At 46.2% G+C, this 12164-nt stretch overlaps 2 protein-coding genes across 4 annotated transcripts in view; both read right to left on the bottom strand.

Moving 5' to 3' along the window:
- Nucleotides 1-497: 497 nt before the first annotated feature.
- Ccdc17 (coiled-coil domain containing 17) lies at nucleotides 498-4026 on the bottom strand. The gene is given in 12 exon segments (XM_051171946.1): nucleotides 498-707; nucleotides 969-1079; nucleotides 1156-1360; nucleotides 1681-1869; nucleotides 2006-2103; nucleotides 2206-2336; nucleotides 2548-2661; nucleotides 2876-2994; nucleotides 3075-3158; nucleotides 3234-3396; nucleotides 3473-3617; nucleotides 3736-4026. Coding segments are annotated over 12 exon segments (1785 nt in total). The 3' UTR covers nucleotides 498-572.
- Nucleotides 4027-6822: 2796 nt separating this feature from the next.
- Gpbp1l1 (GC-rich promoter binding protein 1 like 1) overlaps nucleotides 6823-12164 on the bottom strand; it is a 43372-nt gene continuing 38030 nt past the window's right edge. For all 3 annotated transcript variants that reach the window (XM_051171932.1, XM_051171933.1, XM_051171930.1), the window contains exons 10-12: nucleotides 10856-10980; nucleotides 9662-9764; nucleotides 6823-7739 (exon numbers count right to left, since the gene is read on the bottom strand). In XM_051171932.1, coding sequence (XP_051027889.1) covers nucleotides 7587-7739; nucleotides 9662-9764; nucleotides 10856-10980 — 381 coding nt within the window. In that variant the 3' untranslated portion in view covers nucleotides 6823-7586. The remainder of the gene's footprint in view (nucleotides 7740-9661; nucleotides 9765-10855; nucleotides 10981-12164) is intronic.

Below are 12164 nucleotides of genomic sequence, written 5' to 3'. Positions count from 1 at the left end.
TTGTACTGAATAATATTTTCCAGTTTTCTGGGCTGGTTACTAAAGCTTGGCTGCAGTATATCTGGCTCATCCTGACTTGGAACTTTCTTCTTGGAGATTTTGTATTGTTACAGTCCACGTCCTAAAGTGTTTCTCTCCATCTTTGTAATTGGAACACACTTGATAGGATGAGTACTAGATTCCTTGCTGATTGGATCTGTGGTTAGGTCCTATACTTGGGTGGAATATAACTAGGCTGAGGTGTACCCTGTGGTCTAATCTTCTGGAGCTCCCTATGTGTTGGAATCTTCAGTTCCTGGATAGACTGTCCTGAGAAAGCCAGGAGCGGAGGGAAGTCTGACAATAAAGCTGGCTTTAGTAAAGCTTACTAGCAGTTTTCAGAGATTTGAATGCCAGGCAGTTACTGTAAATATCTGAAACCATTTACTCCATCTGCTTTACAAAAGGAAAACAAGTGCAGGAGAAAACCTAGCTGGCTTTGTTGTAGCTTGACACTGCTTCCAGACCTCATTAGAAGAGCTGCAGGTCTTGTAGAAATAGGCCTTATGCCTCAGAAATCTGATGTGTTTGCGTCAAAACTGGTAAGGGCTCAAATGCTCATCTTTATCCTTGTTACTGACAAAAGCCTCTTCTTTGGTAGGTGGGAGGTCAGCAAAGCCACACTTGTGGGGGAACGAACTAGTTTCCAGTGAAGATGAACTGGATACCTGCAGAACATGAAATGGAAGTTGTTGTTTTTTTTTTTTTTTTTTTTTTTTTTTAGCAAAACAGGTAAAAAAGCAACTTTGGAGTTGGTATCTTGGGACAGTTTAAAGAAAAGTGGGTTCACGTTAAGTGTTCTTTTTCTGCCACAGCATTTAATGGGTACTAATCAAATGGATTGTTGTAGGGATCAGTGATACTAGCTACCGGAAGCTGGTTGGCCAACTGAGCCTCATCAGCTATACTTCTAGCTGCAGTGGACTCACCAGTGGTGGGTACTGGTATTCATGGGCACTTGTTGGGTTGATCTCTACCAGTTTCTGAACATCATTATCTCTTGCATTCACCAGTCTCAGAAAGAGCTCAGCTTGGCCTGCCTGGAAGAGGTAAAGTGGTATTTTTTCCATCTGAATCTTGTAGTGTATCTAGTCCCTACCGTCTGTCTACACTCACCTGTGGAATCTCATTCAGCTGCCCAAGGCTGAGGCTGGGTTTAGGAGGAAGGACCCGAAGTGGGAGGCGCCAACGGCCACTAAGCACCCGCTGATCTTGGTCAAATAGCAATAGTGAGGCCCAAGCCTTTGGTTGTGGCCCCCATGCAACTCCCTGCCAGGCCTGTAGCTCACAGATTAAAGATACCAGTGGTGATGGAGGCAGCCTGTAGAATAACCAAAGCCATGTTGGAAGACTGAGATGTAGTCCTTTCCTAGGGATTTTATTTATTTATTTATTTGGTGGTGGTGGTGGTTTCGAGACAGGGTTTCTCTGTTTTAGCCTTGGCTGTCCTGGACTCACTTTGTAGACCAGGCTGGCCTTGAACTCACAGCAATCCATCTGCCTCTGCCTCCTGAGTGCTGGGATTAAAGGCGTGCGCCACCACGCCCAGCATCCTAGAGATTTTTTTGGGTAGGACTTGGCTCTCAGGGGCCCACTGGGCCCTGTGTACAGATTAAACAGAATGAGGTGCGCCCTACTGACCTAGGCACAGGCTGCCTGCTTGCAAGGATGGCACAGTTGCCCACAGGTCCAGGCAAGCAAAGGGCTGGAGGCAATGCTGTGGTCCCTCCTGTATCCTGTCCATCCCGGGCCAAGCTTGTCATTAGCTGCACCCAAATCCAAGAAGCCTCAAGGCCCCTTAGGAAGTCATAGAAAATGACAAGGCCAGCCCTGAAGAAAACAAAGTACACAGAGCACCAAATGCCTCCACCCAGCCAGTACTACAACTCTGGATGGCTCTGGTGGGTCTTCTAAAAGGCATTAGTTGCTAAGTCAAAGAGGCTGGGAAGGAGGGAGCAGTCCTCACCCAGGATCATAGGATGCAGGGCCTAGAACATCAGATGCTGGTAGGAGGAAGTGGTGATCCAGGCCTAAGTGCCTTGTCATGGTTCCATTAAGTATCTGCTGTGGACAAAAGAGTTCATATAGAACTGCAAACTTTCCACGCTCCCCAAACTGCACGTCAGGATCGCCAGCTATCAACCCCGACTCCGCTGACATCCTCACAGCCTTTGAAGTGCCATGGAAGTTCTGGACATTTGTGGAACTGGTAAGTGGAGGCATTGGGGGTGCAACAGGTGGAGGAAGGAGGGAGTTATCGCTTCTTCTACTCATGCGTCGCCAGAGATCCGTGGGTCCTAGGAACAGAAGAAAGTTGGCTTGAGCTGGAGGAAGCAGGAAATTGAAATAAGTCAGGGCGAGTACGGGGACATATACCAAAGAAGGGTAGATGTATGGACACAAGCTGATGATACAGACACGGGCATCATTCTCCTGGCATGGTCCCTTCACCCCTTCTGAACTGGGTTCCCTGGGAGAGGCTAGGGAGAAGTTGGGTTTTTCACTGACCCCTGGGCGCCAGGCTCAGGTCCTTCTGCTTCTGCAGGGCCAGGATTTCTGCCTCCAGGAGCCGATTTTCGGCTTCCACCATTAGAAGCTCCTCAGAGGTGGCACTTGCTTTTTCTGAAGTGAATTAAAGTGACCTGTCATACTTTATGTAGTTCTCCACCTTAGGGTTTTCTACAGAAGCCTGGATTTGTCAGCTGACAATGGGTTTTCCTACCTTGAGCTCAAGTGGCTACCATTCTAGTGGTGCCCTCCCTCACACCCTTCTTTCCTCCCAAGTCTAGGACCACCAGTGTGGAGAGGCCCTGTAGGCCAGCTCCTTTTTGTTCACCATCGCTGTTCTGCGACCTTCGCAACTCCAGGGCTGATGACTCCACTTGCAGCTGCCATATTTTGTCCAGAACTCCTGGGTCCCGGCCTCCACCGCGCACGTAGGCCTCCCGTAGGGCCCTAGCAAGAAGGAAGCAGAAAGCAGTTACCTCAGACTGAGCAGCCTCCCGCCCCTGGCCACCCCGTGCCCGGGCCCTCACCGGATTGCTGCGGCCAGCTTTCCCAGGTTGGCAGGTGGTGGCAGGCAACACAACTCAGCTTCCCTGCAGGCGTCCTGCGGGTTGCTGGTGCGGGGAGATGACGTCACTGACCACGCCCAAGGCCGCCTCGCACCCGCGCCGCCGCGTCCCAGACCTCACCTAGGCTGGTGCTGGAGCGCCAGGATCTGTGCTCCCAGGGTTTGCAGCGCGCCCCGCGTCCGACCGGCCTCTGCCCTGAGCTCCCTGAGTTCGCGCTCCAGGCCGAATGGGCGGGACAATCCTCCCCTGGGTCCTGCTACTCCGAGGAGGCGCCGTTTTAGTTCTGAGTGAGAAAACGGGTGTCAGGGTGAGTCCTAGCACAACGTGAGGGCCCATAGTCTAAGTCTCCCACCTCTCACCTTCGCTGCAGCGGTCCAGGGCCCGGCTTTGTGCTTCTGTCTCCGCCAGGCGCCTAGCGCGGGTTCCCTGCAACGCCAGCAGCCTGTCACCAGGGCTTCCAGCAGTTTGGGAGGTGGGACCCTCAGTCGCCCAGGAACCTATTTCCTGTAGAGATAGCCTTGGTTGGCAACTACTTGCTGGTAACCCGGACCCGCTCTTTGTACTGACTGGGTATCTCCCTCATGTATCTACAGATGAGTTTGTAGCCATGTTGGGTGTGTACCTCCTCTGTCAACCTCTTTACCACAGATTTTCTGGACTTCTGATCTGAGAGGCTCTGTTCTTGTGCCATAATCTTATTGGAAAAACCCTACCCCTGGCCACAGGTGACCCTTATTACCGTGCTGCCCCGTTGTTCCGTGGTTTCTGAAGGTTGTGTTCCAAGTGTTACCTCTGGAGTCAGTCGGCCAATGCAGAATCGCTGGGCGTGGGTGACGAACAAAGCCCAGGAGCGGAAAACCATATCACAGGACTCACAGGATAGGAGCCCCGACTTCCCAGAGTAACCGGCCATGGGATGGCATCTGTTAGAACCAGCGTCCTATAGTAGTTGTGGCAAAAGAGCAGTGAAAAGGCAGGCTCTTTTACATCTCCAAGTCCTTTAAACCTATGTTTGTGTTTGGGGAGGTGCTCTAGCTCCCTGGGCTGCAGGTACAGGCCCGGGCAGGCCAGGTCAATGTGCCTTGCCACCGTTGGGAGGAGCCCAGGTGAGAAAGTGTCACAGTCTGTTCCACCAATTGGAGGAGTTTGGCCAAGTCTGTGATAGCAGCTTTGATTTTCAGCCTCCTTGACCAGCTGGGCTATGAACTTCGCTCATTTCATAGCATCTGACCGGCAAGTGTTGTCGGTATCACTGCTGATCTCTGAAATGGATAGAATCCAAGCTGGTGCTCTTCTCCACTGCAAGGAACACTTGAAGCTGCATTCTGCCTGGTTGCCATCTTTCCCACACGAAGGTAAAGCTCATAGAAGCAGTATGCTTCTACAAAAACCCTTTACTTTGACAGAACTAATGGGCTACAGAATGTTTCTTTTCCTCCCCCCCCCCTCTTTTTAGTTGTTAATCTACGTGCATTGGCGTGAAAGTGTCAGATATTGCAGTTACAGGCAGTTGTGAGCTGCCGTGTGGGGTGCTGGGAATTGAACCCAGGTCCTTTGGAAGGGCAGGCAGTGCTCTCAACCACTGAGCCATCTCTCCAGCCCCCTGGGCTACAGAATGTAGTAGTCTCCCTAACTCCCATTCTGGGACAGAGACAGCCCTGAATAGTCCAAATTATGAGATTAGTGGGTAGGTTGGGGTTTATACAGTGTGCCAGAGCCTGGTGTGGTTGCCACGTCTTTAATCCCAGCACTTGGGAGGCAGAGGTAGGCGGATCACTGAGTCCAGGGCAGCCAAGGCTAAAAAGCCCTGTCTTGAACCCCCTTCCCCCCAAAAAAGTCAGATGATGGGATGGAAGGCTAGTTGGGGGTAAAGCAAGCACTTTCTGCTGCTCAAATTATCTTTACCTTCACACAAACCCATGCCACCTATCAGAATATGAAGCAGCAGTTTTGTTTTCTCTGTTACATAAAACCCTGGCTGTCCCTAAACTTCTTGTCAACCAAACTGGCCTTGAACTCAGTGATCCTCCTGCCTCTAAGAGTGCTGGGATTAAAGGTGTGTGCCACCGGGTCCACTGAAGCAAGTTTTCAAAGTACTCCTCTCTTTCCTAAACAAAACAGGGCCTTGAAGGTGATTGCACCCCTATCCAAGTATGAGAAGCAAGTTACAAAATGTCTCAGATTATGTGCTTTCATTTCAGTTTAATTCTAACAGAAAAAAATATTTTGAAAACTAGTAAATATCTAAACTTTGTTACCTACTTCTTAGCCCCGTTTAATTCCTTCCAACAATGTATTCATTGATTTAAAGACACTTTTTTGTTGCCTATGGGTGTTTTGCCTGTCTGTATGTCTGTGCACCAAATAAATGTAGTACCCAAGGAGGCTAGAAGTGGGCTGTGAGGACTGGAGTTAGGCTGTGGTTGCTAGTTGGTTTCAAACCCTGGACCACTGAAAGAGCAGATAGTGAGTGCTCCCAGTTCTAGCACATACTTTTTAGGGGTTTAAATGAGCATTATACTGACACTGGTAAATTATTAGGGGGCGGGGGGAGTAGATCTCAGGTCCTTGGGAATGCAACCCAAGTGTTCTGCCAATGAGCACCATCCCCAGCTGCAAATTCCTTAACACATCTTGGCCAACTCGAGGGAGTCCCTTGTCTACTTTCATCATGTGGGTCCAAGGAATCAAACCTAAATTCTCAAACTTGGTGGCATTGATAACTTAGTCACGGAGCCATTTTTGTGCCCTGAAAATAGACATGGGTGTGAAACCAAAATCTGACATGCAGATCCTCCCAGGGATTCAATCTTTAATCCACCTTGCTAAACCCAGTCAATGATTCTCATAGCTCCTTCTGGGAATGGCTGGCTCACCTATACTGTGAGCAGTGAGCTGTGCTACTTCCGCAGTGGCCATCAGGCTACATACAGTTCCCCCGATTCTCTTGACTGTCTCCCTGAGCCCACATTGCATTTTCTATCTGAACACTGTGCTCAGGCTTGCTTACATATTATCCATCTTCCCATCTTAGTATCTAATGGGGCAGCCTAAGCGTGCTAGTGCCAGATGTTTAACTTCTAGCCCATAAAACTTTGGTCTATGGTTCCGTCTTTTCTAAAACACCTGCTGCATTGGTCAGCAGCCGCAGTTTGTTCACATCCCATACACCAGTTCTTAGAAGTAGGAAATTTGCATCAGGCCCTTTAAAAACCACTCCTATGGGAGCTGACACATGGCTCAGGAGTTAGAGCTGCTCTTCCAGAGACTTGAGGTGTAGTTTTGGCCTCTGCTGGCAACGAGTGAAGCATATAGTTCACACAGAGACAGACACACACACATATGCAAACTGCCTCATATACAACAAAAACAAGGGGTAAAAAGAGCCCCCAAACCCATGCATATTGATTGATTGGTAAGCCCTAGGTCCTAAAAAATTCCTTCAGGAAACAAAAATTTTTTATTATAATTTATTGCACAGGTTCTTCTGCATTGAGGGTTCTGCTGAGTGGAGAAACAGGTGGGGCTGAACTGAGATTTCGTTTCTCTTTCCTTGAGACAAGGTTTCTCTGTGTAGCCTTGGCTGTCCTTACACTCACACCACTCTACCTGCCTCTGCCTCCCGAGTGCTGGGACAATAGGCATGCGCCACTATGCCCACCTTCTCCCAGATTTCTAAAAGTATTTCCCCTAAAAAAAGGAATCCACTCTAATCTTAAAGAAAATATATTTCTTACACAAGACAATCCAAACTGATGCAAAATATTTATTCCACGTTAGTTATTTTATGCAGTAGTTTTCCCCCTCAACAGACTTGTGATAACCACATCTTTAAAATCTGTAAATAATGTTATCAAAATAATCTTAATCTTTGAAATCTCACAAAAAATTCCTATTTTACAATCCACCCTGAATATCAAGGCTGCAAGAATAACATCTCCTATATCCAAATATTTTACAGCTGTACCCAAAAGGAAAAAAGAAGAAAAAAAAAACAAAAAACAAAAAAAACCAACCACATATGCTTGGTTAGGGCTAAGTTACCCGAGCAGCCAAAAATAAAATAAAATATCCAAATTATTAGCATTAATTTAATACAATTATAACTTCAATAGTCACTTTGTCATTGACAATGATTGCTTGAGCACAGGGGTGAGTGCCCAAGGGCTGGTAGCAGGAGCTGCTGAGTAGAGCAGCATCTTCCCCCTGCATCTCTGCACTGCCAGCTCCTACTTGTGCACGGCCCCACAGATACTGTGTGTGTGCTTAAAAAAAAATCCCACCACACAAATGTCTATTAAGCAGATAACAGGGAAGAACAAAAAGCTAAGCAAGACAATTGCTCTCTTTGGGATATGATTATTTCCCTTGTGCATGAAGTATTCAACAACGTAAGAAAAGGAAAAGAACACTTTATATTCTCTAAGGACAAGGCTGAGCTCAGTGGGACATGTCAACTGTGAGCATTTGTAACTATTTCCAGGCGTCATCATCTGACGTCTCACTGCTGCTCGTCTCTGTGTCTGACTCCACGCACTCTGCATTCCAAGTGCTTCTCCAAGGAGAGAACAGGCTGGAACTCTGCTTCTGAAAAAAGCCATTCTTTCCAAACCGATTTCTTCGTAGCTATGGAGCAAAGAGAAAGAAAATAAAAACCCTTCAGTGACCACACTGGTCCACGAGGACAGAACTGTGGAATATGTTAAGGGTAATAAGACCTAACATCTCTTGTTTTTGTTTTTTGGGGGGACATGTTTTCTCTGTGTATCCTTGGCTGTCTTGGACTCATTTTGTAGACCAGGACTCAAACTCGGACTGATCCATCTGCCTCTGCCTCTCGAGTGCTAGGATTAAAGGTGTGTGCCACCATGCCTGGCGAGACCTAACATCTCTTAAAGGGGAACTTTTCAAATTTAAATGCAGAGATGAGTTTGTTTGTTTTTCCCCCCTTTGGTTTTTTAAGACAGGGTTTCTCTGTGTAGTCCTCACTGTCCTGGACTCACTTTGTAGACCAGGCTGACCTCGAACTCACAGCAATCCACCTGCCTCTGCCTCCCGAGTACTGGGTATAAAGGTATGCGTTACCATGCCCGGCTTGTAGAGATGAGTCTTACAGGGATTTCATTTAGAGATAGGGTCCCTGGACCGCCTTATATAGATCATGCTGGCCCTATAGTCAGAAATCTGTCTGCCTTTACCTCAAGTACTAGGATTAAAGATGTATGCTACCAAATCTGGGTCATCCAATATGTTTTTCCCTTTCTTATGAATTTGCAATCTGATTCACTATATCTGGTTTCGGGTCTTAGAGTCCCTATTTCTTTTTTGTTTGTTTGTTTTTTCATTTATTTTGTTTTACATACATTGGTGTTTTGCCTGCATGTATGTCTGCGTTGAGGGTGTTATATCTTGGAGTTACAGACAGTTGTGAGCTGCCATGTGGGTGCTGGGAATTGAACCCAGGTCCTTCAGAAGAGCAGTCAGTGCTCTTAACCACTGAGCCACCTCTCCAGCCCCTTGTTTTGTTTTTTTGAGACAGGGTTTCTCTGTGTGGCCTTTGCTGTCCCAGAGTCACTTTGTAGACCAGACTGGCCTCAAACTCATAGGGATCTGCCTGCCTCTGCCTCCTGAGTGCTGGGATTAAAGGTGTGTGCCACCACACTTGACCAGAGTCCCCATTTTCTAAGTGGTAAAATCTTAGGTCAGCCTGCATACTGCCCAGTATGGACTTGACAGGTGTTTTAAAGATTTTATTTTTAGTTATGTGTGTGGTGCCTATGGAAGCTGGAGATCTCAAATCCTTCTAAGCCAGGGTTCCATGTAGCTGTGAACCAGTATGGATGCCATCTCAAGCACTGAGCACATCGTTTAGCTACAGTGGGAAAGCAAATGAGGTCTAACATTTCCCAGACTTTGTTCATTTTTTAAACCTATAACCTCATGGTAATTTAAAGACCCCAAGCATTAATTGAGTAATTTACATAGGCTACGTAGCTATGATCAGACTACTAGAAGGAAACCACAGGGCTGGTTTTCATAAAGACTCAAAGTTCATACCTTAAGTTTTGGTAAGGCATTAACAGCTGTGAGCATGGAACCTGTTCCTTTCTGAATCTGCTATTCACTGGCCTGGCCTGTATCTTCTGCAATTCCTATAGCACAGGCAGGGAGAGTCTGACACCACACTACGGTACTGTGGAGATAATCCAAGGCTTTCCTCTCAATTTTACTGTTCCTGGCCTGCTATGGTAGCACACGCTGTACTCTAAGCAAGCATGAGGGACAGGCAGAACTGGAATGCTGCAGGTTTTGAAGGTAGCCTGTGTAGTCAGGACTACATGAGATCCTGGCTCTCCTAGAACTGGATCTGTACCCAAGTCTCATATGATTAAAGGCACACATGACCATACCTGGCAAGATTCTGTCATTAAGGTAGCTTTTAGGTAGCAAAAACTGGTTCCCAGGTGCCAAATAAACACTAAATTTCATAAGGTCAAGGAAACTCTCAGTACTTGGGTGTCAGAAAAGGCTTAGGGCTCAGTACACACCTGCTCTGTCTTCATGTGGAACTCCTTGAGCTCATCCTCTGTGAGTGGAAGGCAACTCTCATCATTTTCAGGATATTCCTGCCATCCCATTGCTTTTAGTAACCTTGAGGAGGCAAAAGGATAGCAGAGAAAACAAGATGCTAAGTAAGCGTGATTGTATAGCCCAGTAGCATCCATAGGAAATGCCTGCTCAAGGCCAATGGATGTTACAGGAGGATTTTGTTTTCTCTCTAGTGAGACAAGTTACTCAGTTGTTCATGCTCTTAATGGTTAAAGGGAAAATGACCTATTAGAAAAGACAGTAGAAACCAAAAATAAGATGGTACAAATAAAATCCCAGTATCTTCATTGCAAGGAACCTTTCACAGACCCAAAGAATAGGAGGAAGAAATTCCTTTTAAACAAATTTAGCACATTTCTCTGTGTTCCACAGCTTGTTCAGTTTCACAGCACTGATCTGACCAACCTCTGGACCAGTGGTTCTCAACCTGTGGGTCGTGACCCCATTGGGACCTTGAATGGCTCTTTCACAAGGGTCACATGCTTATGTTATGATTCATTACAGTAAGGAAATTACAGTTATGATGTAGCAACAAAAATAATTTTATGGTTGGGGGTCACCATAACATGAGGACTGTCTTAAAGGGTCACAGCATTAAGAAAGTTGAGAGCCACAAACTTCCTTTGAGGAAGTACTGCCATACTTGGAAGGTGCCATCCGCTAAGCTGCTATGGAATGCACATTATTCTCTTTATATGCAAGGCCTTCAGTTAAACAGTCGGCTCCATATACAGAACTCCCAAAGCCTCTTTAAAGATAGTTTGCAGTAATTGCTCGGTTGGACCAGCAACACATCTATGAAAAATGTTCCCTCCCCTGACTATGTCCCTAAAACTGAGTCTGAGGGGGCTGGAGAGAAGGCTCAGTGGTTAAGTGTCTGCTCTTCCAGAAGTTCTGAGTTCAATTCCCAGTAACCCCATGGTAGTTTACAACCATCTGGCCTTCAGTTTACATGCAAACAGAGCACTCATTTACATAAAATAAATGAATAAATATTTTAAAAAATTAATAAATCTAAAATCAAAACGAAAAAACTTGGTCTGAAATTAAACTTCACAAAAACTTTGGGGATTTTGAAAAAGTATACAAAGGAGAGAATGCCCAGTGGGTAATAGGTTATTTCTTGTCCTTACCTATGTTCTGCTTCCAGTGAGTGGGACAGGACCTCCTCCCTTCCTACCACGGGTAGAGAAAGGCCATTCTGAAGACAAGCTTGCTCTCTGTTTTCCTTTGGTTCAGGTGTGTGGCTGCCCTCCAACTGTAATAAAGCAGTAGATTAGGCCGTGGTGGGGCATGCCTTTAATCCCAGCACTCGGGAGGCAGAGGCAGGTAGATTGCTGTGAGTTCAAGGCTAGCCTGGTCTACAGAGTGACTCTGGGACAGCAAAGGCTACACAAAGAGACTCTGTCTTGAAAAACCAAAAAAAAAAGAAAAAAAAAAAACCTTCGCTCAATCAATCCTTTGTGGCAAGATAAGCAACCACCAATATTGAGTGAGAACACGAATCACTCATCCAAATCTAAAGTGCACAGCACAACTGAAGAAGAGCAGGAGACAACACAAGTCTATGCATGAACAGTCCAGAAAAACCTTAATTGAGCATTGTTAAAACCACTTTTTGCTGTTGCCACTGTTTGGAGGATGATACAGCATGGTAGCACACACCGATAATACCAGTGCTGATGCTAAAGCCAGCAGGGGTCATTCAGCAAGACATAGTCAGTACTTTATGCTCCAAAAAGGAGATGATAGGGGGAAGACCTATGTGTAAAATCTCATCTAATGAGGAATTATTCTCTATGATATAGAAACAACACTTAAAAATTTAACAGTAAAAGGATTAATTTAATTTAAAAAGAGGGCCTGGCAGTGGCGGTGTAGACCTTTTCATTTCTCAAGACAGGGTTTCTCTGTGTAGCCTTGACTGCCTTGGATTTGCTTTGTAGACCAAGCATTCACAGCACCTCCTCTGCCTCTGCCTCCCTAGGGCTGGGATTAAAGGCGTGCGCCACCATGCCAGGCGGTAGTGCATTTGGGACAGAGTCAGGTGAAGTGGCTTCACCCTGAGCCCTCTGGACTACTTTCTGAAGAAAAACTTAAGAAATGGCAATTATATATACCTCCAAATATAAAATCCACATATGGCAATCCATACTTTAATTCTTAAGAGTATAGTCAGTTATTCTTACCAAATGCTACAAATTAATGTAAAAATGCTTTCCATTCAAATGTTCCTTCCATACACTAAAGTATCAAGGCTGGGCTGGATTTTGTGTTGCACACCTCTAACCCCAGCTCTCATGAGGGAAAAGCAGATAGAGCTCTACAAGTTTGAGGATAGCCTGTTCTAGTAGTGAGATCCAGGGCAGCCTGGGGTGACTGTGAGACTCTGTTTCAGAAAAACAAAAAGAAAAGAAAGAGGGCTGGTGAAATTGTTCAGTG

This window comes from Acomys russatus, chromosome 29 (genome assembly GCF_903995435.1).
Source record: "Acomys russatus chromosome 29, mAcoRus1.1, whole genome shotgun sequence".
In the NCBI taxonomy this organism is placed as follows: Eukaryota; Metazoa; Chordata; class Mammalia; order Rodentia; family Muridae; genus Acomys; species Acomys russatus.
This window is presented reverse-complemented; position numbering and strand designations above follow the sequence as displayed.